At 42.4% G+C, this 26,842-nt stretch overlaps 1 protein-coding gene across 4 annotated transcripts; it reads left to right on the forward strand.

Moving 5' to 3' along the window:
- Positions 1–1,070: 1,070 nt before the first annotated feature.
- On the forward strand, positions 1,071–24,757 carry ttyh3b (tweety family member 3b). Of its 4 annotated transcripts, none has more exons than XM_067585234.1 (15): positions 1,071–1,649; positions 2,922–3,124; positions 8,998–9,194; positions 12,691–12,802; positions 12,899–13,119; positions 13,611–13,706; positions 13,841–13,913; positions 14,052–14,127; positions 14,945–15,000; positions 15,189–15,281; positions 15,495–15,587; positions 15,815–15,951; positions 17,762–17,935; positions 19,777–19,852; positions 21,567–24,757. In XM_067585234.1, exons 2-15 carry the CDS (start codon positions 2,999–3,001, stop codon positions 21,699–21,701), a joined length of 1,665 nt encoding a protein of 554 aa, XP_067441335.1. In that variant the 5' UTR covers positions 1,071–1,649; positions 2,922–2,998; the 3' UTR covers positions 21,702–24,757. The 4 variants fall into 4 exon arrangements, with proteins under 4 accessions (XP_067441335.1, XP_067441334.1, XP_067441336.1 ...); XM_067585233.1 differs by having other exon boundaries at positions 2,940–3,124; XM_067585235.1 differs by lacking the exon at positions 17,762–17,935 and having other exon boundaries at positions 2,940–3,124.
- Positions 24,758–26,842: the final 2,085 nt, after the last annotated feature.

Consider the following 26,842-nt stretch of genomic DNA (forward strand, 5'->3'; position numbering starts at 1 on the left):
CAGGGGCTGCCATGTAAGGTGCCAACCTGCTCATCAGTACATTCACACACTGATGGCGCAGCCATTAGGAGCAATTTGGGGTTCAGTATCTTGCCCAAGGACACTTCAACATGTGAACCGGAGGAGCCGGGATTCAAACAGCTGACTGATAAGCAGCTTTCAACTTTTCTGGTTTGTAACCCCTTACAAAAAAGCAGTGTCTGGTTGGGGCTGCTTGTCAAGTTTCAGATGTCTTACATCAGTTGTTAGGAAATGTGATTTCCCCTTTAAACTTCTCAGATGGTTTCTTTCAAATAACTGTTTGAGGTAAAAGTGCGCAATAATTCACATAAAAAGTTAGTCATTTTAGTACCAAATTCCTTCTTTTTGTTACAATCTTTCCACTGCAGCTAGGACAGGAAAACACTGTCCGTTGAGACACAGAGAGGGAATTTTTTACTAAAAAGACTAATTGTGGAAGATATCCACTTTATTTGACCAATTCAGATGACTAAACCTCATACTATCTTTATGGAAACTTAAATTGAGAGTGTGTTTGGAGGGGATCTTCAAATGATCAATATGAACAGGAGGAATGATTGCCGCAAGAAACACCTGACTACTATTTTAATTGTGAAATTGTCCTTTAAGTACTGTACATTGGACTGGTAATACTTTTGTACGGTTGGATTTTGAATGCATGGTATTTTTATATTGTTGTCTTGATACTCTCACCTAAAATCAAAATATTCTTGCTGCTTCTGTAAAGTAAATCTCTACTTTAAAGGACGGGTTCACAATTTTTCAAGTCTATCAGTCAGCAGCCCAAATTAACACTGACAAAGGTTTTTCTTGCTGTAATCATTCATCCTGTTCACACTGACCATTAGAAGATCCCTTCATGATGCACTTACAATGTAAACAATGGAGGACAAAATCCACAGCCCATTTAAATCCATCAGATTTAAATAGGCTATTCTTCTGCAAAGTAAATCCCTCTAACATGTACTACCATCATTTCAACGTTAGGGGGTGGCCTCTTTGCGCAGCTGCTCTCTCTCTCTTTCTCTTTCTCTCTCTTTCATTCTCACACACATAAACACACACACACACACACACACATACACACACACACAACACAGAGTCGTTTGCAGAGCTGGAGCTGCCGCAAAGCCCCGTCCTCCAGGGCTTTTTAAACACCGCGTTTGCTTCACGCTCCAACAATATCATCCAATTGAAGAGCCGCAGCGCTAAATGCACTGAACCGACGGTCACCGTGAGGACAGCGAGCACAAACCGTGATGGTATAGGAGAAAGACAACGACGGCATCGTCAAACTGTAACAAAAAAAGAGAGAGATACTGGATTGCGGGTCAACAAATTTTAACCCTTCGTCTGCCGATGCATTGTCGCTCTCGCGGAGGGTAGTTGGAACTCGAAGGCGTCTCGGTGAAATGTGAGGTCGGTGACCGTTATTTACCGTTATTTTCAATGTGGTTGAGACTGCAGCCGTTGCAGCTAGCTCGGAGCGGCCGCGTTGATGCAGCAGCGCACGGCTGTGGTGTTCAAATCCGCCACCGGATCTGGGAAGACAATAGATGAAATATACGCCGGCCCGGACTCCCAAAACGACACTGAACGAGAGACTGCACCCGCTTTGGCTTCACTAGGTAAGTTAGGTCATTAACAAGCCTTCTTATCTCCCAACACGGAGCACCGAGGCTTCGATGTACACAGACAGACACGAAGCCCCGGAGCGAATTCTGGCCGTTTCTCCTCCTCGTTGCCTTGACGACTGTGTGAGACTGCGGTAGTTTTAACGGACAAAGCAGGATAAAGCTAGCTAATCCGGGTTTCGCTAACAATTTATTGACCCAACGTTTAACGAATAAACAAGAGTTGCGGCTTGAATATGTGAGTTCACCATCGACCGAGTTGACCTACATGTGTTGATACAGTAAATCCAATATGATAGAGAAGTTGATATAACGGCCATTTCACCGTCCACAACACATATATCCCCGCGAAGCCTGTTTTTTTTTTTTTTCTCATTGAGGGCGTAAATTGGGTGATGCGAGGTAGCTGTCAGCCATGCTATTGTCAGCCATAATTCAAGTACAGTGTGTCTAAATACAGTATGACCTCATATATTTTAATGTGTTTATAATGGGGGTATTTAAACTCCATTTTATGACCAATGCGCCTTCCCTGTAAGCTTCATGTTGCTGTGAATGGTTTATTGGTGATAAGCGTGGGAATGTCAAGTGAGGCGTTTCATGACACTAATATGTTCACAATTATCATGGTAAATATGACAAATTACACGGCAGTAACTGTAAAATAAAACCCAGTGAATGGCAAAATATTCAGTCATACACTTTATGTGTGCAGCTCATTATGAAGAGCTTTTGGTTTTTTACAGAATTTTCAAAGAAAACTGATGAAATAACGTCACATACTGCAGTCTTTTTAAACGCATAAACAGCAGCTTGTACAGGTGTGTCATCATTCATAGGTAAAGAAAGACTGAACTGGCATTTGCAAAGATGTCCATGGTGATGAAAGGATACTCAATCTTTGCAAATTAAGAAAATTGCAAATTACTGGGGGAATTTTAGAGGAGATATGCTTTAGTAAACAGTGAGACTTTGTACTTGTAACTAATGGTAAGCGAGTGTATGCAGTATACTGGTATGCTGACGTTGATTGGCACATATATCCTGCCTTATAATAATGTCAGTCATCAGTAATTACTCCAGTTGATGGAGGCAGGTTTGAGGGGTTTTAGCAGCAGGGATTGTGCCATGGTGTACTTTTATCTTATGCCAAATATGATTGGTGAAATGACGTGAACAGCTGTTTTCCAGCTCTGCAACAGACATGCCAAGCGGGAGTGAATTGTGCTTGAAAAGTCCTTTCTGTGCCCTGTTAACCCACAACAGTCGTGACTTTCTCCGCAGTGTCCGTGTGAGGAATCGGGTTAGAGAGTGAAGTGACTGCCGGCAGGTACCCGCTCAGGATGGCGGCCGTAGTAAACTACTCTCCACCGTGGTGGGTGAATCTGCTCCACCGGTTGCCTCATTTCAATTTGGAATTCCAGCTAGTGAGCAGTGACTTCAGGCCGGAGGACTCTGAGTACCAGAAGGTAAGACAAGTACAGGGGAATAATTGCCTCCTACTCAGAATTCATCATCCCCCTCTTCATGCAGCATCACCTTATCATCCCACCTCCTGCCACATGCCCACACTGTAATTTCACAGCAGAGTGGACATGTGGTGACTGAGGCTGTCCTCCAACCACAGAGTTGTGGGATCCCTCCCTGCGTCGATCAATGCCGTGTGTGTGTACACGTGGGTGTGAGAGAGAGATATGTCCTTGATCAAGACACTAAACCCCCCTACATGCTCCATCACTGTTATGGATAAATGTAGCAGAAGCAATTAGTCGATCCATCAATGAATTGAGTGGTTTCAAACCTGGGTGTTGGGACCCCCAAAGGTTGCAATATAAATCTGAGAGGTTGCATGATGAATACCAAGAAAGGAAAAACCATTTCTGCTTCATTATTTTGTTTTTTATTCTGTCCTTTCTCAAGCCTTTGCTTTTTTTCCTTGTGTCTTGTGTTTTACTTCTTCAGGATGCTAAAAACGCTTAACATAACACAGTCTGAGGAGGGAACTGAAGCTCAATAACACATGCAGTTATTAAGAGGAGCCATGAGTAGGCATTGCTTGACTATCAAGGGTGACTGGACCAAAAGTTTCAGAATCAGTGGATTGGCCAATCAGCAGAAAACAATCAGCTATTAAACATTTTCTGGTTCCAACCTCAAACAAGCAATTTGATGACATCACTATGACTTGAGATGAGAATTTTCACAGTTTTTGGACGTTTTATTGGACAAACAAATATTTGGTTTCTTGAAAAAATACACCAGAAGCAAAAACATTCCTTAGAATGACTTAAATGCATAAAACTATTTGCGGTCATTCTTTGATAAAATGTCGCCATGCAGAGCGTCTCTGTTTCAAAGAGGGGCTTCGGACCAGATTTTTTTGCTGCATTTCATTTGAATCCTCAAACAAGGTGACTTCCAGGTCACTGTCTCTGCAGCAGAAAACGCAGCCTTTGGTAGTCCACATAAAGCCAAGACACATCGTTTAGAATCCTGCATTTCACGCACTGCAGTCTCCACCTCAATGCAGCTTGCTGACATGCACTGGGAGAGGAGGGAGGGCGTGCAAGTTCAAGAGCTGAGCGTGGGAAGGCACCCACAGCCATGAACAAGGGAGAGAGATGAGAACCGGAGAGAGAAGTAGGGAGAGAGAGAGGGGGGGGAGGAGGAGGAGGAGTGAGAAAGATAAAAAGAGACTGATTGGAGGCGAGAGGAGAGAGAGAAGGCTCGATGAGCCATGGGAGGTGCTTCTAAACTGCCAAATAGTCACTTCCTGCAAGCTATTCAGTGTTTAACTAAGGGCCTTTGTGGGTGTGTGTGTCAATGTGTGTGACCACTGGAATTTTAAGGACCCCTTTTTAGACTAATTACATCCTGACATATTTTAGCAGACGGGGCTGTTTCTATGTCATTGAGCATTCTGCGCTATGATCATATGTTTGTTTGTGCATCATTTGCACGTACAGTAGTTGCGTATATAATTTGTGCCGTATCTATATATGTCACATACAGTATGTTCACTTTCTGTGTCAGTGCGTATTTAGCACTTGGTGTTGTTTGTTGAGGTGAGGTCACGGACCTCCCTTAGGGGTTGTGTGTGTTATTGTGTGTGTGTGTATGTGTGAGTGAATATAGGGGTTCTATTCAGGGTGAAATCATTAATTCTGGCTAGACGGGGGGAGGGCGAGGGAGGGATAGAGGGTGAGAATAACAAGAAGAAGGAGGTTGAATTGGATTGGGGTGGGAGGGAGGGAGGGAGGGGGGAGGGAGGGAACAGGGGGGAGAGAGAGAGTGGGAAGGGGAGGGCTGTAGTCTGTTGTGAAAGAATGCTCTCTTTCTTTCTTTCACTCTTTCACTGAAGCCCGTCTTTAGATTGGCTCAGTATATCTGTCTCAAAGGCTTTCATGCATCCACTCATCCAGCTGAGAGATGCAAAACACACGCACACACGCGCGCACACACACACACACACACACACACACACACACACACACACACACACACAAACAAGGTCTTACACAGTGTCCTTCAGTGCAACTGAGTCTGTCACCACACCACCACACACTTTGCACAATGGAGAGAGATTCTTCTGTGTAGTGTTTTTCTTTCTGATGTGATTTGGCAAAGGTTCATTCGTATTCAGCTCTTGAGCCGCTCAAAACTTTCATCTCACACAATGTGTCTCTCACTCACTCGCTCACTCGCTCGCTCACTCACTCACTCACTCACTCACTCACTCACTCACTCACTCACTCACTCGCTGTCGTTATTCTTTCTTGTGCAGAAGTTTTTCTCTTAACCAAACACACTGTATAAAAACTGTTGAGTATTCAGTCACAGTTGGTCTCTGATGACTTTATTGGGGATACTGACTTTGTGGCTTTCAGCAAGAAAACGGTTGTATTTATTTATTTTTCCTGAAGAGCTGAAATAGGAGCTCTTGTCTTGAGGTTCTGCAAGGCATTGAATAGCATGTGGGCCTATCTGCATGTGTGTGTGTGTGCACGTTCTTCTGTTTGTATTATGGTAGAAATGCAGAGTCAGCTACCAGCCACAGTTAAACAGCTGCAGAACATTACAGATGAATCATGTGACCTGTAATAACACACACGCGCACACACACACACACACACACATTCCCAGCTGTGGAAAGTAAGTCAGTAATTGGTATTTTTTTATAGTATGCTACAGTTTGCACAGTGGAAGGCATTATCTCATAGGTTTTTTTAAAGGATCAGAGTGGATCAAAGACAAAAGGAGCTACTCTTGAATCTTTTGTGTGTTTCAAGATCAAAACGTGTCACCCAGTGACCCAGGTCATCAGAGAAAAATGAAAAGAAAAGTGTTTTGGTTGCACTTTGACCCCGTAGCACAGGTGAATATTAACAGAATGAACTGGAGGTCAGTCAGCGCCTCAAGTTGAGAGGATAGTAGTAGGCAAGGCCTGACCACAGACTAATACACAGGCAGAGAGAGAGTGCAAGGACAACTCACTGAGGTGGAAGAGATTGATCCTGTCAGCTCACACACACACACGCACACACACACACACTCACGAACGTGCACGTACACACACTTCAACGGACAGCTTGAAAGTAGATCACTGTGCCTGGGCGTTTAAGGTTTTGCCCCTCCTCCAGCCTGCAAGCTGACCTGGTGTAGCCTAAATGCGCACACACACGCACACACACACACGCACACCCAAGCTCATCATGCTTATTAGTAGCTAATTGATCCACGCTTAATCAGCTCTGATGGTTTGTCAGCCCGACAGTTAATCTTGTGACCATCATCATACACAGTTGGAGGAGAGCGAGGTGGCTGCAGAGACCCGGTCCTCAGATCAGATTATAGGTTTAACATGAAGCTCATACACCAGACACCAGAGAGTCCTGGATCGGAAAATGAAAAATGCTCATTGTAATTTCCCGAAGGCCAATTTTACAATTCAGATAGTTTGTTTTATCAGTCGTACAAAACCCAAAGATTCAGTTTATTATCATACTGTAAATGACAAAAAACAAAGCTGAAAATACAAATCCACACATTTGAGAACCTTGATCCAGCAAAAAAAAAAGACTTATTGATCGAGCTCTGCAGTTTATAATACACTTTCTCTCCCAATGTCTTTTCTTCTCCCCTCTCTTCTTCTCCTCTACATCTACCGTCATTCCCGTAACATGATTTATACAGGACGCCATGAAAACATCCATCAACCATCGATGTAGCGTGAGGTTTTCATTCTTACTCCGCAAAAGCCTGATTGCATTTTATTCTATACGGCATTAAGCCATGACGTCGATTTTTACAGGCACAAGAGATCAAACAATGCATTAGCGGCGCACAGTATGCCTTTAACATAGCACAACGTCTCTAGCGCTAAGCCCATAGATAATAACGGGATAATGCTACAGACTAGGAATCTGCGGAGCTTATCTCCCCCTCCTCTCCCATCAGGATCCTCTCCTCCCATCCTCCACTTGTCTTTCTTTAACCTGTTGGAGAAAAGCAATCAAGTGATTTCCTCTGGCTCAGCCCTGGCTTACAAACCGCTCTCCCGTGAGAAAGTAATGTGGTAATCACAGGAGCACAGTATTGACACATAAATGCACGCACGGTTTCTTACCGATGGGTACCGACGTTGTAAAGGGACGGACTCACGTTTCATTTAAGTTTGATATCTCCTCGCTTTGAGCTCAAACAACTGAAGTACATCGATGTCTCAGCAGGGTTGTGTTTGAGTCTTCTCTCCCTTCAGATGTCACATTACAGCACTGCAGGTCACATCCTATTATACATCATATTGTAACCTATCTGCTGCTGCTGCCGCTGCTGTGGTCTAGTGACCCACTAGCCCGCCTAGATTAACTTAAGCCCTCCAGATTTGACACAGTGCATTTCGCCGTTCTGGATCGTCATACTTTACATCGCAACGGTGACCTTATTAGGCTGCATTGTTTAGCAATGTGAAAAGAGATTTGTACCTTCAAAGGAAAGCTATCAGCGGGCTCTAGTGTGACTGCTTAGTGTGAACAGTTATTTCCGTGATGTTTTCTGAAGTTCAGGAATTTCTCAGTAAAGTGTGCCAAATCAGGGGTAGATCAGATTTGGTGTTAACAATCCCGAATTATACTTCTTACACAGATCTAAGCCCTAAAAACCCACAAGTTGCTGCCTTAGAATATTTTGCTTTCTATTGTTTAATGATTGAAGAAAGGTTTTCAGATATGATGTAGATTTTGGCACATACACACACATACTCTACAGTACATGTGCTTATTTACTGTGGAGGTGCATAAATTGCCGCAGGATCAGTAATTGCTGTCTGGCACTGAGGAAAAAATTTAGGTCAGTATAAAGACCAGCAGTTTATAAAGCCTGGAAGCCAGGAAGTCTGTGAGAATCTCGGAGGTGGAGTCATATTTCGCTATCATCCGTGGAGGATTCCCCATATTTACACCGTTTTTTAGTCTCGCTAACTTTTTCTGACCAAGCAGAATTCCTTTTGTCTTAAGTGTTCTAGCAGATTGAGAGTTTTGAGTTTTCCAGAAACGCGTCGTTGTCTCTCCGAGCGTTCCTGCAGCTCAATGACTTTCCCAGACGACCCCAGATGGGAAAGAAAAACTAACATTTGCAGCGTGTGGGTCTGCGTGCGATAAAAAAAGATTTCATCAGTTCCAGTCAAATTGCTGTAACAGCTCTCATCTCCGTCTTTACCCGTTTCTCCCTTTTTTAGTGTCGAGTTCAGTCGTCTTCTTTCACATCATCTTCTCTTCTGTCTCTTCAGCCTGTTTTTTTTTTTTTTTTTGTTGTTCCAAATTTACTCCCTTCCCCCCCTCCTCAACCACCCTCCACTTCTCCTTCTGTCTGCCCCCCCCCCCACCATCCCTTCCTTCTTTTACACATCAAAGCTTTTAGAGGGTATGTGATCTGTGTGGTGGGTCTCTAGCGCGCACACAGCTACCCAACAGCACAGCTTCCGCTCACTCCATGGAGGTGTGCGCCTGTTTGATGGTGTGCAAATGTGTTTTTCATGGTATCCATCAAATGATCGTTTAACAGACGCTCTCTCAAATGTCTAGAGAGGTGAACACAGTCAATCAATCTGTGTACACAGGAAAAAAACTAAATCATGTGGTCTGTCCGTGTGTCTTATTTCTGCCTGTATCAGCTAATTCGCTTCCTGTATCCTTAACCCACTTCCTAAATCGTCCTCTTCCCTGAGATAAGGACGACTCTCAAGCCTAAAGTTCAACAGGAATAGTATAACAACACACTGTATTGTACAATCATAAGATTCCTATCACCACTAATTGTTTGTTTTTCTCCCTCTTCTCCATAGTCTATCTTGCTGCTCGGGGCCGTGGCTCTGCTGTGTTTGGGTCTCGACCTCCTGTTCCTCCTCTTCTACTCGTTCTGGCTCTGCTGCCGACGACGCAAGAGTGACGATTCCTCGCACTCCCATACGCACTCCCAGCAGCCTAGCGCCGACTGCTGCTGCACCGCCTGGTGTGTCATCATCGCTACGCTCGTCTGCAGGTGAGAGGTCGTCCCGCCCGTAAGAGTAACGCCTCCGTACACCGTTATAACAAAGTGATGTCTGTTTAAAGGTATTTAAACTCTCCTTTCTACCCTCGCAACAACTGCCATAAGGTGTAAGATTTGTTTTATATATTCAAGAACGCTGCTTGAGCGAGTAAAGGTGTTTTCATTCTCTCTCATTAAAGATGTTCCTCTGTAGTTTTTAGTGGCATTTTCTCTGGAGATTGGCTGGAGGGCACTACATTACCTGAGTGGAAAATGTGAAAAACAAGCAGGGACGTTTTTTACTTACATGCTTCCACTGCACCAAAAAGCCCCCAAAAAAAAAATCTGATAAAAAACTGTGAGGTTTACACGGATCAAAACAGACAAAATTATTCATTAAGACCTCCTACGAATGTCATCACATGTGGTAAACAGCAATTAAATACCATGATGTAAACACACACTGATTTATGTTTGTTTTCGCTCCTGAACATTTTAATAGCGATAGTCTTGCTGACATGTGCTCTGAGTTGTTAGTTTGGAGAGAAGATGGGATGAATAAACAGAAGCAGGGAGGGAGGTCTCTTGAAACCCTTTAAAAGCTGTTTAATAACGTTGAAATGTACATCCATCAAGCTGAAAACATGGCCTTTTTATTTACTTCCTGCAAACGTTTTCACTCGACAGCGGACGCACTGTTTGTACATTATGACTATAAATCTACCTACGTCGCACCGCTCAATCTTCAATCTTGTTTAAGCATGAAAGGCCGTGTGGTGTAACGGGAAGCCAGCCAGGTGGTTACACTCCGCTGTGTTGATCTGACTCTGAAGGCCGTGTGTACACTCCCGAGGTCTTTCACCTTTTGTGACCGAGCAGCGGGGTAGAGTGTGTTTTTTGACACCGGACTCTGCTCTTCTTGGCACACAAATAACCCGCCTGCTCATAGACACACACAACCTACTCCTCTATCTTTCACTCTCTCATCACTTTTCTACTTCCCCTTCTCTTGACTTATTCTCTCTCTCTTCCTCTTTTCTTCATCACTGTTAGCCCCCCCCCCCCTCCCGTTATTTATTATTTCTCTCTGTTCGGCCGTCTCCCTGGCCTAGAAAGGTTGCCATGGAGACAGAAGCAGATTTGATGCAGAGACGAGAAATGAATTATACAGTCAGGGGGAGCTGTGTCTGTGTCTGTGTGTGTGTGTGTGTGTGTGTCTGTGTGTGTGTTCGCGTGACTCAGTGCTGAAGAGTGTTTTTTTGCAGGTTTTAATATTTTATGATTAGCTATAATATTTCTTATTGAATATTTGATATGGATCTGAGTGTGTGTGTGTGTGCGTGCGTGCGTGAGTGAACGTGCTCATGTGATTCTCTGTTCACAATTTAAGATGACATCATATTTTATTTTTGGCATACCAACTACATCTTGATTTCCTTCCATTCGTGTGCAGGTGCAGTGGTTTTAGATGGATCAAGCTGTTGCTCGTATGAGGTCGTTGGACACCTGTTATCAAGAAAAAAATGCCAAACATTTACTGGTTCTAGTCTCACTAATGTGATGATTTTTATATCTTTATATCATTGTAAACTGAATATTATTATGTTTTAGATTGTTGGTCGGATAATACATATAATTTGAAGACATCAGCATGGATTCTGGGAACTTGTGAGGGTATTTTTTTTACTGTTTTTTTCTTTTTCATAGACTGAATTAGTCATCAGTTAATCAAAAGAGTATTTGTCAGTTAAATCAATACCAAAAGTAATCATTAGTTGCAGCCCATGATAACATTTTCTCACTTAAGTTTGTGGTCAGTTGTGGGATTATTTGTCTGTATTTAGTCACTTGTTTACATGGAAGACCAGTTTATTATTTAATGTATTCAAGTTTCACTATGATTATAAAGAATGACATGTCATTTGGCTGTGTCACTAGTTGGATGCATTTATTCTGGATGTAGGTGAATCGGTTTGGTTAAGACTTGAACTCATCATGAACCCAATTTTGACTCAGTACAGCATTCACTGCCTTGTCTAACAAGCTCCAGCTGAGAGCATTTTAGTCTGCTCGTTTAGTTACAGCAAAGCATTTTTAGCATTATGATGTCAGTCCATTTCAGCTGAAAATGAAGTGAAACGGCGCTCTATCACTCTGAGTTTGCATCATTCAGAACAGGTTGTGCTATCTTTGAGGTAAGATGACATCTGAGTAATGTATATGTGTGTTTTTGGATGTGGAAGTTTTTTTAAAAGCCAATGTTTGCTGTCTTTTGACTTTTGATTTTTTTGCCTTACCGCAGCCCCTCCCCCTTCCCTTTATGTCTCATATCCTAAGCTGTTGGTTGATAATGTCATGAAATCCCCTGGTATGAGCAGCAGGTATTAAACCAGCAAGATAAAACTCATGGAGAGAGGACAGAGAAGAGGAGGGATGATGGGAACCGGAGAGAGAGAGAGAGTGGGAGAGAGAACAGATGCAAAGAGAGGAGAAGAGGATGAGTAAACAGGAGTGGAAGGAGATCATTAACTGTTAAAACTGATATGACATGAAGGATGGAAAAGGAAGGTGGGAGGCAGGAATGGGTGAGGAAATGGAAAATGTTACATCCAAAGTTCATTTATGTCCCTCCGACGCCTGTATTCATCTTTATTCTGTTAGTCTTGTAAAGCCTGTTTCCCTCTGTATTTCCAGGTTTATGTCACATGTACACATAAAGTCCATCGTAAAGCTTTGAAACACACACACACACACCTACACAATGGCTTGTGTGTGTAAACTCACGGGGGTACTCAAGATCTAATGGGCTAGAATGAATTGCCTTAACAATGGCCGTAAATTTCCCTCTACAATCTGTCTGGTGTGAGCGTGCAGACTGAGACATCATCAATACAAAGAGTACAGTCATACACACATGCGCACATACAGTACGCTAAGGGAAGAGAGGGGGGCTACGAGAGCTTTACAAGGTGAGGAAGAAAATAAGAGCAAAGCGGGGAGGGGTTTGTAGGGGAAAGAGGGTTAGACGTGACGTGTGTAAAGACAATTTCTTCGGTAGCGGAGATGCTGGGGTCGTGTGGGCGAAGGGGGTTCGTGGTGCGCACACGGTTAAAGAGTTCAAGGGGTTTGGAAGGGTGTTGGGGCCAGGAACCTCAGATATTGTAGCATGTGTCATGTGTGAATGTGGGTGCAGAGCTGCAGAAGGATCATATTATGTGCGGTCTGGTGACCCAATTATTGTGTGTGTGTGTGCGCGTGTGTGTGTGTTTGAATCATTCTTGGTAGTCCTGTGCTTGCCTGAGGGTGACACCATAGCAAAGAACGAAGAGCTCAGCGCCGCCTGTTGCTGGTTAACAGAGGAACTGCACTCGATAATTCTGTACATGTATGACTGTGAGCAAAAAAGAGAACGGTTCACTCATCCATGTTGATTATTGTCATGCCATCCGATGGTTGACTTAGTGATGTGTGTTAATACTTTGCACTCTCTGCTTTCTTCCCCCTACAGCGCCGGCATCGCTGTAGGATTCTACGGAAACGGGGAGTCGAGCGACGGAGCCAATCGTTTGGCGTACTCGCTCCGTCACGCCAACCGCACCGTGTCCGGGGTGGAGAAACTGGTGAGTTACCCGCTGTATCCATCACACAAAACATAAATAAAAATGTGACTGTGGGTAGGTTTTCCTGGCTAATTTCTCTTTCCTGTGAATGTACAGGTGTCAGACAGTGCCCTAGCCTTAAACCAGACAGTGGAGGAGAGCCTGGTCCAGTTGGAGACAGCCTACAAGGAGCAGACAGACTACGTGTCCATCGTCCAAAAGCTGCAGGGACAGCTGGACGAGCTGGTGAAGCTGATGGTGGACGTTCCCTTCTGGTCCAATACTGACATTTCCCTGGAGGACTTGGCCCGCAAGACGGAGGCCTTTGACTTTTACAGGTCAGTACTAACATGTAACAGTATGAGTATCATACAGTAACACAGTCTGGGTAAATATTCCTGTAAGAGGTGCTATGTTAAAACCATTAAAACCAACCACGCTGGTCCGCTCATAAAGTTGTTAACCAACCATGGCAATAATGCTTCAAGTTGTAATCCTTAAGATTTCAGTCCTGGGTGGTGTGGTGATGCCTGTGGTTACTGTGGTAACAGCAAGTACATTTAACTTAAAGCAGTAGAAAGCCCAGTGAATAAACTAATTGCTACATTTGCTTTATAATCCTGCGAGTCCAAAACCGTTTAACAAGAATAAATGAGTGATCTGATTGTGACCTCGGAGTGAAATGCCTTCCTCCATGGTGTATGCTTAAGGATTAATTAACTCAGTCCCCAAAGACTATCATCATCTTTTATGTGAAGGATATAATTTCCTTCTGTGTAGTGTGTTGAAATATGAATATCCCCTGAAACACTGTGGTAAATCTGTACAGGTGGTTGGGGTACCTTGGCTTGCTGCTGTTTGATGTCCTGATTTGTCTCCTGGTTCTCTTCGGCCTGATACGCAACTCTAGAGGCACTCTGATTGGGTACGTAGCCTTACTTCATACCACAAAAGGTGTTGCTATTGGATGAGTCAAATCCTCTCTAAACTGTGTTATGATTGTCACGTCGGTAAGCTGAGTCTTGACTTTAAAAACATGTGTGTTTGTTTGTCCTTCAGAGTGTGTCTGATGGGGGTTCTGACTCTGATAATCAGCTGGGGGTCTCTCGGCTTGGAACTGGCTGTCGCTGCTGTAAGTGTGTAACCATGGCAACATCGCGGAGCTCTCTGGGCTCCGCAGTGATGTAATCTCTTCCCACCGCTCGAGCAAGTGCGTTCAGCGAGGATGTTACTGTAGCCTGATGTGTCATGTGTGCTTACCCTCTTACAGTCGGCGAGCGACTTCTGCGTTTCCCCGGATACCTACATCACCAGGGTAACCAAGGAAAACGCTGTCATCAACCAAGGTATGCAGACAAGAAAATGCAGGACAAGTGAACTGGGAGCAGCCATCCAACTGACCATTTTCGACATACATTTTATCACTATTAGTGTTAATTATCGTGGAAAACGTAAGGAGGAAAGAACAGCAGATGATTGGTCAATGGGCTACTCATAGGCAGATACTGTACTGTAGGTTGACAAATCAGCAGAAACATCAAGAAAAGACTCCCCGTTTCCACGCCGACTGTCGAATCTCACCCTGACATGTCGCTTCTATTTTAAGAAACAAGAGTGTGCGTGTGTGTGCTTGTGTGTGTGTATGAGCGTGTATCCAAAGGGATTGGGTTTGATTGACACTCTGGTATCTAAAAGCTCTTACTCTCCCTCTGCTGACTGCAGTGCATCAGCAGCCTTCTACTCCCCGCTCGCTTTTCCCTCTCGCCTGTCCCAAATGTAAAAAAAAAAAAAAGAGAGAGAAATATTCAGAACACACTTAGGATCATTATCTGATTTGTTCTCTCTCTTCATCCTTTTATATCCCTCTTTACCTCTCAATTGCTCCCTTTCTTCCTCTCCCCTCACTCTCTTCCCTATTTGCACTCATCTAATGAGTTCTGTTGTCTGTCAGTTGTTTCCGCTCTATCTGTCTGCTGTAGAGCACAGATGTTGCCTCACTAACACACACATAAAAACACACACACGCGCACACACAATTGTGCCGGAATAATGCTCCCTCCATAGAGACATACAAGGCTCAGAAAGTCTTTATACCCACAGTGTTTCTTTCATTAATGTGTGTGTAATTATTCTATTAAAATGTGTTTATTGGTATATTCCCAGATATCCTGCAGTATTACCTGAGGTGCAACTCTGGCCAAATTAACCCCTTCCAGCAGGTAACTTCACCCTCACCAGTGTTTTTCTTTTCTCTTGTAATTTGACCGACGTCATCGCTTTTCTATACTGCACTTCCCTCATTTCAGCTCATTTTGAACCGAGTTGAATAACCAGAAGATATATTTGTGTGTTTGTTTGTGTTTTTTGCATGTTTGTTGTCTCCGGTGTTTATCTGTATGTTTTGTAGAGGCTGTCAGGGAGTCACAAAGCATTGGTGGAGATGCAGGATGATGTGGCAGAGCTACTGAGATCAGCAACACGTGATTATGCCAACACCAAGGTATGTGTGTGTGTGTGTGTGTGTGTGCATGTAATGATCCGAAGGTCCTTATTTTCACAGATGAGTGGATTCGCGTTAGTGGGAGGGTGATGAAAGTGGCAGTTACAAAAGGGCCCAGCACACATGTGTTTATCTGGAGCGCGTAGATGTACGTGAGGGTGGATATCTATATCGAGCGTGCGTGCGTGTGTAACCTTCGCTCTGTGTGTGCAGGGAAGTCTCGAGCAAATCCAGTCCGTGCTGAATTCCACCGAGGTTGGTCTTCATCAGCTGACTGCTCTGGTCGACTGTCGCAGCCTACACATGGTGAGTCACTCTGTGTGTTGTGTTAAAAAGAGAGAGATGTCCTCAAATCACGGGTTTTCTTAAAGATTCCATCCATGTTTTAAGAAATCTAAAAAAAATACAGTGTGTCCAATATGGTTCAGTTACCTCATTAAAAATGACACCTACTCCTTCTCCCTCATTAAAAATGCTGAGCCAGCCTCTCTTCTCCTCTCCGTATCTCTCTCTCTCTCTCTCTCTCTCTGTAGGACTACGTTCAGGCGTTGACGGGACTGTGTTACGACGGCGTGGAGGGTCTCATCTACCTGGTGCTCTTCTCCTTTGTCACTGCTCTCATGTTCTCCTCAATTGTATGCAGCGTGCCACATACCTGGCCTGGCAAGAGGTAACACGCGCACACACAGTCTCTCACAAGCCACGCACAAGCTTTTTTACATTTTCCTAAATTCATCTACGTAGTTAATCTTAACACTAACAGCTAACATGGTACTAGCTCTAACTTCTTAATAGTCTAACTGATGACTTGAAAACCGGAGAACGACCCGTAAAGAATCTACTCGGTATCCATGCATGTCATTCTTTAAGTGTATTTGCCTCCCGAGCTGTTGTATGGTACGGTACGTCCTCCTGCCTGTCTTGGCATCCATTTACTTTTTCTCTGCAAGTTTTGTTTATTTTATTGTTTGCCGTTAGCACTGCCAGTCTGGCTGACTGTTTGTTTCTATGTTTGTACGTATCTCTCATTTTCTTTTCTTCCGCTGTGGACTTGGAGCACCAGTGTTTTGTTAGATTGTGTATCACCACGTTTTTTTTTTTTTTTTTTCTGTGCCCCACTTCCTCCTTCTGTTTCTTCCCTTCCTCCTCTCTCCCTGTCCTGATTTGGAAATGCTTTGGGCTTCAGCGAATGATGGTGAATATTGAAGAAATTGAATGACCTTATGGTCAGATAAACCCGCACGCTCAAACAACCAAATAATACCTGTGGTAAAAATCTGTTCATAGACGTTAAGACTACACATGCAATGATGGTTATCACAGTGGTTGTGAATTATGAAAACATGCCTGTGCCATAATAAGTAAGTGGTGTTATATGCTTGTTGGTGGGTGTAAATTACCAGCAATGCTACACAATGCCAGGTATTAAACAATAATCCATAACGTCCCTGAATTTACCAAAATAACTGCTCTCGGGGTTGGTTGCTCTTTAGGCTGACTGCTGCAGCTGAGTCTGTTTGATGGGCTGCACAGCTTAGCTCTATTCTTGTTGAATGAGTGAAACACTTCCATCTTGTGGCCAGTCAGGGCAATAACTTCTTTTGTGCCTTTTGTCTCTGTTAACCTGCAAAAAATATTCATACAATACAGCTCCCCCCTTTTACTTCACAGTACCGGCCTGATGTGACTGGGTTATAAATGGACTGCTGCTTTACATCAAGAACAAAGAAGGAAAAAAAAAAAATGTATTTAGTGGCTGATCAGCCAGTTCATTTCTGTAGCCAGAGATCCAGCTTCCAAATCAGCACATATCTTATTTGATGCCTCATTCTGTTACGTTGCTGGCCGTTTTACATTTTTTGACCATTTTATGTCTGAAAATGGTTTTCCCAAACCAGCCATATTATCTCCTTTTTTCCTGACGTTTTTTGCTTTAACTTTTCATGGAGCACTCAGTAATGCATGAATACATCAAAGAAAATAGATTCTTGAAATTTGGACAGTTTGAAATTGATAGTTATTATCAGGAGCAAATCTTTTATGTCAACAGAGGAAGGTTGCATGAAGAAAATGACTGCATGTTTCTACCTATTAAGAGGACTTTTAGAGTATCTTCATATGATTCATTTCATGTAACTGCACACAGCAACCAAAACGGGTCCACTTTGCTGGTGAACTGTAGTCATGCAGTAATATTAGAGACCCTGCTGTACTTGTAGGGGACCTGTTCTGTAGATGAATGCTGCACATGTTCCTTTTTTTTTCTTGTTCAGCTGCTTTGGTGCTGGAGGCATGGCCTTACACAGTCTTTTGTATCAAGGGACTCCACGTAGTACAAGTTCACCTTCCCCTCTCCTAACCTCCTCTTCAACCACTTGTTTACACTCTGTTGTCTCTCTCGGATCTCCCTCCCCTCTACCTTTCTCCCCTCCTACCCATCATGCCCTCTCGTGCCCTGCCCTCACCCTGACCAATTGAAGGACGGATGAGGAAGACGGAGAGGACGAGTCGGGTGCCTCACGGGGTGGTGTGCACGATAACCTGTACCGCGTTCACATGCCCAGTCTCTACAGCTGTGGCTCCAGCTACGGTAGCGAAGCTAGCCTGCCCGCTACAGCCCACACTGTCAGCAATGCCCCCGTCACTGAATACATGTGAGTTAGCACCCACCGCTAGCTAGAGGCTAGCAGGATCAATACACTGCCTGCCATAGGGAGCTGATGCTTGCCCCCTGTGATTCAGACTAGCAGCGTAGAAATGCTCACTGCCTGTGATATAACAAGTAAGAATTACTAGTTTTCTGCTCGTTGTTTGGCTCGCATGTCCTTTGTGAGACACTGTTAGCAATATTTGTCTCTCAGTGAGTTAGTACCCTTCACTAGCGTTCCCTCTGATGTTGATAGAAGAATAGCTGCCTGCTATGTCAGCCAGCCTGCCTGTATCAGTCCACAATGTTATCAAAAAACCTGATTAAAAGAGAAGCAAGGCTTGCACTCGCCATAGCACAAATTTATAATTTCACACTGCTTGCTACATATTACAGTTTTCCACAATTGCTTGCTCTGAATACAATGAAAATATAGAAGAGAAATACAGGTTTTATCTCTAGTCTGCTACTGCTTGCAACTGTTTTAGAGGTGAGCTGTTTGCTGCAGCAGTAAGAAAACAGACAGCACCGTCATTGTGAGTGTCATGCAACATTTCAAGTTTTCTAAACCATTAAAGGTCCGGGGTTTTGCATGTTTTGGGCCAGTGACATACATATCACATATGCTTAACAATGCTGATGACTATACTCCAAAGCATCCCATAGGCTTTTAGAGGGTTTTATTACCTCCTAAATAACTGATTTACAGATTGGTCCATACCAAAACTGTATGAAAATCAAGCTGTAGAGGCATGACACCAGCTTGAGATACATAATCCCTACAATGAACATCTGGTCATATTTACTTTTTATGTCCAAAAAGTCATCATTTCATTGTTGAAGCTTCCTTGAATGCACTAAGAAGGAAGAGTTTCCACAACGATCTCCACTTGCAATTTTATTACCATGTGAAAATACGGTGTCTTTACCAAAACATGGAGACAAAATGTCAACTGTCATGACTTACCAACATCAAGCAGGTGTCAAATCTCTGCAGGTTGCATTAAATTAATGGAAACCAAGTACACGAAATCTATTCAATCACTTACTATAGGCCAATGCTTTTGAAAATGTTTTGGCAGTAATGTAAACTATACATTTACAGTTGATGGGCCAAAACATGTAAAAGCACTTACCAGTCCTTTAACTATAAAGATCTTACATTTATTTTCAACTGAAACAGACCATGGAATACTGAATATTGAAGAATGTGTGTTTTGTTTAAGGGTAAAATACATTTGAGTAGTTTCAGGTACTTATTTTCCGTGCCAGAACTATAATGTTCTTCTATATATCAGTGTCTCTTTCTATCAATACCACGTTGAACCATGTTTCTTCAGTTTTTAATATCTACCTAAGGTTTAGGAGATAAAAGAAATATCCTTTTTTTTTGCTTCCTAGTGAATTGTGCTTCTAGGGAGCATTTGAAGCTTAATGACTTAATATTTTATGTTTTAAAGTTTTCTTTTTGAATCCTTAAATAGTTGAAATGTTGCTACACCTTTTTAAATATTTGCTGTAAGCCAGTTTTCTCTGGGTCTCCACCCTGATAAACATACTACTTCACTGAGTCAGTGACCCATTGTAAGACCTAAATGTTTTTCCCTTGTGCGTTGTTAAGAAAAAAACATTGACTATGTTGGACTAGCAGAGGTCTTTAACTCCTGGCTTTATGGTACCAAGCTTAAGTCCCTGGTTTGTAATTATCACTGAGGCCATTTGTTAGAGGCCATTTGTCAGAGTCATTAAGTTGTTATCATGAGCAGACCAAAGATCAACTCAACAACTGTGGTCTCAGCACCAGCGGCAGGGTGACCACATGCAGTAACCTCTTATTCTATAATGCAGGAGCCAGAACGCAAACTTTCAGAACCCTCGGTGTGAGAACACCCCCCTGATTGGCAGGGAGTCCCCTCCACCCTCTGTAAGTGCACACTTTCTAGAACACACTCTCCCTCCACTATCTTCCAATACCCATAGCGCTGCTGGGAAATATTCAAAACTGAAGAACAGAGCCTGCAGAGATGGCATTATTATTTGAAATGTGATGGTGTGAATAAATTGACTCTTCATGTTATGTTTATACCATGCTAGTGTGGTTATTGGAAGGTAGTCCCCTATCCCTACACCACTGCAAGTGTCCTCTGCTCAACGTAGACCGTGATCATGGATCGCCTTTTATGAAGGTCATTTTGGCAGCCTGGGAAGTTTTAAAAGAAGCCTGTTGTTGGTAGGATTCGCACTCGCATCAAACGAGGCTTGACTCTTTCGATAAATGTGATTGTTGGATCAGTCTAATACACGTTAGACACAGAGTTGTTCTCTATTTCTGATGTAAAAAGTCTGGTCGGTTTCACTGTGGCTATTAGTGCCGTGTGAGGAGAACTTGCAAACTACATAACAGCAGATTCTTGCTTTTGAGAGACATTGTGAGAGAAACTTAAACACTTGGATTTTTTTTTTTTAATATTTAGGATTGTAGTGCAACAAGCTTTTTTCTTCAAATACACAAGACATAATCCTGTCAGTCTGTATTGCACCTCTTGTTTTAACTGTGTGGCACATAGTGTTTGCCACAAACAGGTTGACTATTCCGGCTGCTGGGCATGTAGTTGTGGATGTTGTTCCATGCAGTATCAACTGTATACATTTTGGGGCTACAATACTGTGGAGTGACAAAAATTAAATCAACAAATCTAACATTATCACCTCTGCACAACTTATAAAATGCATTCCTTGCTCCATGTCACCTGGCCGTACCCTGCAGTCAATCATTTTTTTGACGAGAAAAGCCCAAACCTCTAAAGTTCTTGCTCCCCCTCCCCCCTCCCCCCTTCCTCCCCACTCCCACAGTGTGTCTATGTGTGCATCTTCTGGTCGAGGTGTATGTGTCCTCTGTTTCTGTGCCCCCCCTCACCCTTCACCATTAAACAGCCACCCACAGGAGCACACGTTTCCTATCTCCACTGCTTAACCGTAGCAACCAGCAAAAAACGGCAACAATCCATCATTCGTAGCCAGGGCTGCCGACCCCGGCCGCCATTCCTGTGCCAGAACGCTCGCCTGTCGTCTGCAGCGACGGGGAAAACCAGAGGCCTCCAACTATAACTAGCTAGCTGCTCGTAAGAGACGACTAACTCATACCAGGCTAACCTACTACTGTACATCAGAACTAGAGCACTAACTACAAACCACTGACAAAAAGAACCACATCTTCTAATTTACAATAACATCATCCAGACCTAATCAACTGTTATATAATGACTGTTGTAATCAAACCCCCGGCTGTCCAAATGACTGGTCCAAGTGTTTCTGCTGTAACTTTGTCTGTTTGTGTTTGCTTCACACGTCTATCTATCTATCTATCTATCTATCTATCTATCTATTTATCTGTCACAAACATTCACTTTTCTTGATCTAATGTACGTTATTTAACTGAGACTATTCCTACTCTACTTCTTCAGTGTAAATACATATTTTTCCTCTTTCTTCTTGTCTTTTTCCTGTTTCTGTCTTTCACTCCTGCTTCTCATCGTTTGTTTCCTTTCCCAACATATTTGTCTCTTCACCCCGCCTCTCTTCACTCTTTCTCCACGCTTCCTCCTTCCTTCGTTCCTCATTGTCTTCCGTCTCTTCAGTACACCTCCAGTATGAGAGCGAAGTACCTGGCCACCAACCGACCAGACCAGAACCGACGCTCAGTTCCCAACGACCAGCTGGACCCGGCTAGCCGGCCTCACCCCACTGCCCGACCACAGTCCTCAGTCCATTAAGAGACCAGAACCGCACCAGTCTGCCCCTGTACTGCCTGAATCCAGTTCTCACAGCCAACAACAACAACAACAACACCCAAATCCAGTGCTCACTAGAGCTTTAAGCACCAACAGGACCCCAGTTTGTCAAGGTCTGCTGAATTTCATCAACACCGGTTCACCAGAAACACAACAGAAAGCCAGAACTCATCAACCAAGCACCTCAACAAAGGACAGCACTTTTACAGTCAACTCCTCCGTCTCAACACAAAAAAAAAAAATTCAAAAAGCCGAAGGCCGTCACACTTGGTCATTATTTTTCCTCCTCTTCTTCGTGGACACACACCCAGAGCTGCTCAGATCAGCCCAACACACACACAACAATGCACAGCAACTAAAGCGCCTTGGCTTGGACTTCAGTTTCTTCTTCTTCTACTCTTTAAATTTCTCCTCCTCCACTGGGATCCGTACACCGCCGTCCAGTGGAGACAGCTACAGCTACGCCCACTCACACCACTCAACCCCCTGACACTTTAACATTCAGAATACACACGCATACACACACACACACGCGCACACACACACATACACACACGCATACACACACACTGTACAGAGCTGTAAATAGTAAACGTGTGCTTTACTCTGAGTTCATGAAAAATAGACTGTTGAATCATTACTGGTAATGTGGTGTGCTGCGTGTTTATCATGGAAACTTTTGCTGTATCTCTCATACGTACACACACAAACACACACACAAACACACACACACATACACACAAATAGGCGGATAGTCTAACCGAACACACATCTGTATAGATAATAAAGCCAGTGAATCAGAAAGCCATGTTTAGATAGAAACTGTGCCACCACATCCACATTCTCTCTTTAGCTTAACATCGTCGTCTTAACTAAGACTTATAACTTGAATCGTGAGCTCGAAAAAAAAAGCGCGTCCACGTCTCCTCTACATGTTCGTTCATGTGCACACGCGCGTCGATTAACGCATTTTTAATATGAGCCAGGAATCCTGTCGTTGGAATAACTGTTTTGAATTTCGGGAATCGGGAGCGAGAGTCAAGGAACATAAGGAGGCTCAACCTGTGCCAAAAAACTCTGAATAATGAGGGATGCCTGATTTCTGTCCTCTTCTCCTACTGCCTCCACATGTCTCAAAAAAAGGGAAAAAAAAAAGAAACTCATGGAATGTTTTCCCTCCAGCTGTAAATAATAAAGAGAACGGGGAAAACACTTGAAAAGGCGAGCGATGGACAGAAATGGAATAAATTACGACGAAACGTTTCCCAGGTGCTATGTAAGCCAGTCTAGAAGACGATCAGGACTCAAGGAGGGATGGAAACTTTATTCTTACTTTAATGTTTTGTTTTCATTCAGGGATGTGATTAGGAATATAAAAAGCAGTAAAAAAAAAAAACAACAAAACAAAAAAAAACAAACAGGAAGTTGTGTCCTGAAACCTGAAATATCATGTCCCTGATAAAAAATGTTACATAAAAGTGTTACTGAATAAAAGGACAGTGGGTGTTTTTTTTATGTTTTACCATAAGCTGACATTCGGGATGTGATACTGTGACAAACTTGTAGTATTTTGTTTCTGCTTCTATACTGTTGTTAACGTTTTTTTTCCTTTCATTTTGTCAACTGGTGACGTTGGATCGACCTTTTAGCCAACCGGTAGCCGGTCCTTTTTTTTTTTTTTCTTTTTCCTTTTTTAACCCACAAGCACAAATTCTCTTTGAGGTGACTTTGTAAGAACGAGAAGTAAAAACACACTGCCTGGGACACTGCCAGTGGTTGTTTCTCCTGCTCCAAGACTGTGTACAGTGTATAAAAACTGTATTCGTGAACTCGTGTGTGTGTGTGACATCACTGCAGCGTGATTGGCTATCGCTCTATCTCTCAGTGTTACTGTGTGTAAGTACAGTGATCGGTGTGTCTGACTGGCAGCAAGTAAGGGCCAGCTTATCTAGCCTGAGTCATTTCTACGCAGACGCCTCGCATGCCCTCATACACACACACACACACACACACACACACATACATACATGCTGTACAGACACACACACACACACACATTCAATACACACCACAGTTGCTTATAGAACCCATCTTACCCTACTTTTGTCCTGTTTACATTCACATATAGATCTGTAGTAACTGCACGCCCTCCCACAGCTGTGACATCACACTGATAACCATTTGCATTATGGGTGATGTAGTAGGTAGTAACTGCATTTCTGAGGAATTTGGGATCTAGTCATTAGACGAGCGAGCAGAGCCCTAACATCCAAACACCTCTCAAACACCGTTCCTGTACAGCATTTTAATATTTTATTAATCAATGACCACTTCTCGTATTAGCGAGACAATCTTACATGTGTGATTTTATTAGAAAGAGATGCCCATGTTATGGTAACAATGCTACCTATGGTCTTGTACTTTAAAGTGTTTTTTTGCACCAATGATGCAAATGATGTTAAGATCTGTGGGTCTAGTCACTGATTAATGGCCTTTCATAATGTTTTTAAACTCTTACAACACTCTTCATATCACGACTTCATATGTTTTTTTTTTAATTTTTTCTCTGTCTTGTAAAAATCAAACTTTAAAGATAAAAATAATAGCTAGCTGTTTTGTAGGAGAATAAAGGCAAGAGCAGCGTTTTTCCTCTCTTATTAATGGTGAATGACTCTCTGTCTTGCAATGTTTTAATAAAACTATTCCAGTGTAGTCTGCACACCTGACGTATAGCTGTATTTGAATTCCTGTGTGATGCTTTTTTCTGGGATTTAACCAACCTGTAGCGTTATGACTCGATGGGAAAAAGAGCTCACGATTAAGAGTGAGTAACACTCGTATGTATGTGTGGTATTTTAACAGGATTTCAAATACAACTCTGTCCAGATGTGACAGAAAAGCAATGTTTTCTATGGCTGTTTTTATTTTCTGATGGTTTAACTAAAATATTAATGATGTACATGTCAAAACTGTGGTAATGATATAATTCAGCCTGGAATAAATGTTTTAAAAAAAGAAATTAAAGTAACTTTAACGTACTGATCAAGACTGTGGCTTCTTTCATAGTGTAAATGAATGAACAGAAGGGTGTCTGTTTCCTCTTAATCTTCTCTGTGACGTAACTGGCAGCGTCTTATCAGGGCTTAGTGCATCCAAATGTCCAAGGAAATGCACACTAATACTAATACTTTGTGTCACTCGATAGATTATAAAACAATAGCAGAATCTGTCTGGTCTGTAACATCTTAGCTCGGAAAACTGAACACAAGAAGTTTTGAAAGATCGTTTACTTAACACACTCAGCTCAGCTTCCATCATTTGTATTATTGATGAGATTATTATTTCAAACTGTCATCCCTTCAGTAATGCCGTTCGATACCTATACATGATCAGTTGTATAGAATGAGATTTATTTATGATGATGAAATGATAAGATACCTCCATTAATCTTAAATTAACCTGATATTTTGGCTGTTTGACAATGACAAGTGCATTCAATGTGATGTTTTAGGATTTCTTCTATTTGTTTTACTGCAGCTGTTGGATGTAAAGTATCCCATTGGGAAATCTAAATTACATGTTTCTGCTACACGCTCATAGTTTATTTACAGCAGCTATAACAGAATTCTTAACTTTGTAGAAGAGGTAAAAGTAATCCACCAAATACAGTATAAATGACACGTTGAAATAGCTCGTTCCAAACTCTGAAACATTTGTTTTTGTCCATTTATTGTTTTTGTTTTACATAGTTTGAATATTATATTTTAATTATAAAAAGAAAAGTCCAACAGAGACCCATTCAAGTCACGTTCTTTCTTCATAGAAAGAAATTCAGTTATAGTCAAACATCACGTACCTGAAATAGCTCATTTTTATCTATGTTCTCCATAAGAACATGTTTTCTCTTTATGAAGTACTGTTAGTTACTCGGTGAGGCAGTTTAAGCTCTTAGAATTGGAGATGTGACACTGGAATTCACATTATCCCTTCAACCCACAGTGGACTACACATTTCAAGCGTTTGTTATCACCATCTAGTGGTCTTACGGTGCAGGTACATCATCCAAGAACTAAGATCTACATCCAACCTTCTTCTATAATCTGACAGGAATGTTTCAGATTTTATGTGTGTGCAGTAGCACTGGATCTGATCAGGAATGAATAAGAGAATCCAGGTGGTGCAGGTTTCTGCCAACATTATATTCATATTTCCCCTGCTAGACAACAATCACATAGATGTGGTGTCGGAAAATAGTTGTCGAATATCTGATGATCCGGCCAACAACATCTGACATCCAACAACACAGAAGTGAACGCTGAATCTGTAACGTTATAAGACATTTCTGGTCTATTTGTGAAACAGAGCGGGGCCTCAAATCTGGAAGCTGTACAGTCATATTAAGATTTAAGTTTTTGCAGACCGTCCACTAACATCATATTGTCTACTGTCAGATATGTAGGCCTATTGCATGTATTATTACTGGTGTGCTCTCTCTCAACTGCAAGAAAAGTCACACGCTTTTGCAAGAGAGCTAATTTTGCAACGTATTAGTGTAATAATATGTTGAATTTATTCTGTGATACAGCTGTCAAAACCACATCATCTGTTCATGAGGCGCCGCGCCCATCGTGCTGTTTAAAGGCAACAGAGACCAAAATGTATATGACTCAAACATGCCTCCATCACAGCAGCTGTCTGGAGAGCAAATGGGCTCATTAAAAAAAAAAGATGTTCAGCTACAGCAGCTCTTCAGATTCTTCTAAGCAGGATTTCTGATGCTCTATGAGTCAGCATACAAAGCTTTTCCTTGAGGTAATCATGCCTGTCATGCTATTTATAGTGACGATAACCCAGTTTTGAAACAAATTAAGAAAAAGAGGTTAGTGGCTAAACAATGTATGAGTCATAATTAGAAGAATGCTTTGACCAATTTAATCTGGAATTGTGACGCTTTCTTGTTGAAAGTTAAAAAAAAGAAAACAAATGGAAATATGGAAATCAAAGTCAAGTATTTGCTGGTTGGAACATTTCTCCTCAGTTTTTGGTTTGTTTTATGTGAAATTCTGATGTATTTTTAAAGTACAAAATATCAAAATTTGTTGGGATCGAACAATAAATTCCTG

Source organism: Thunnus thynnus, chromosome 3 (genome assembly GCF_963924715.1).
Source record: "Thunnus thynnus chromosome 3, fThuThy2.1, whole genome shotgun sequence".
Taxonomy (NCBI): Eukaryota; Metazoa; Chordata; class Actinopteri; order Scombriformes; family Scombridae; genus Thunnus; species Thunnus thynnus.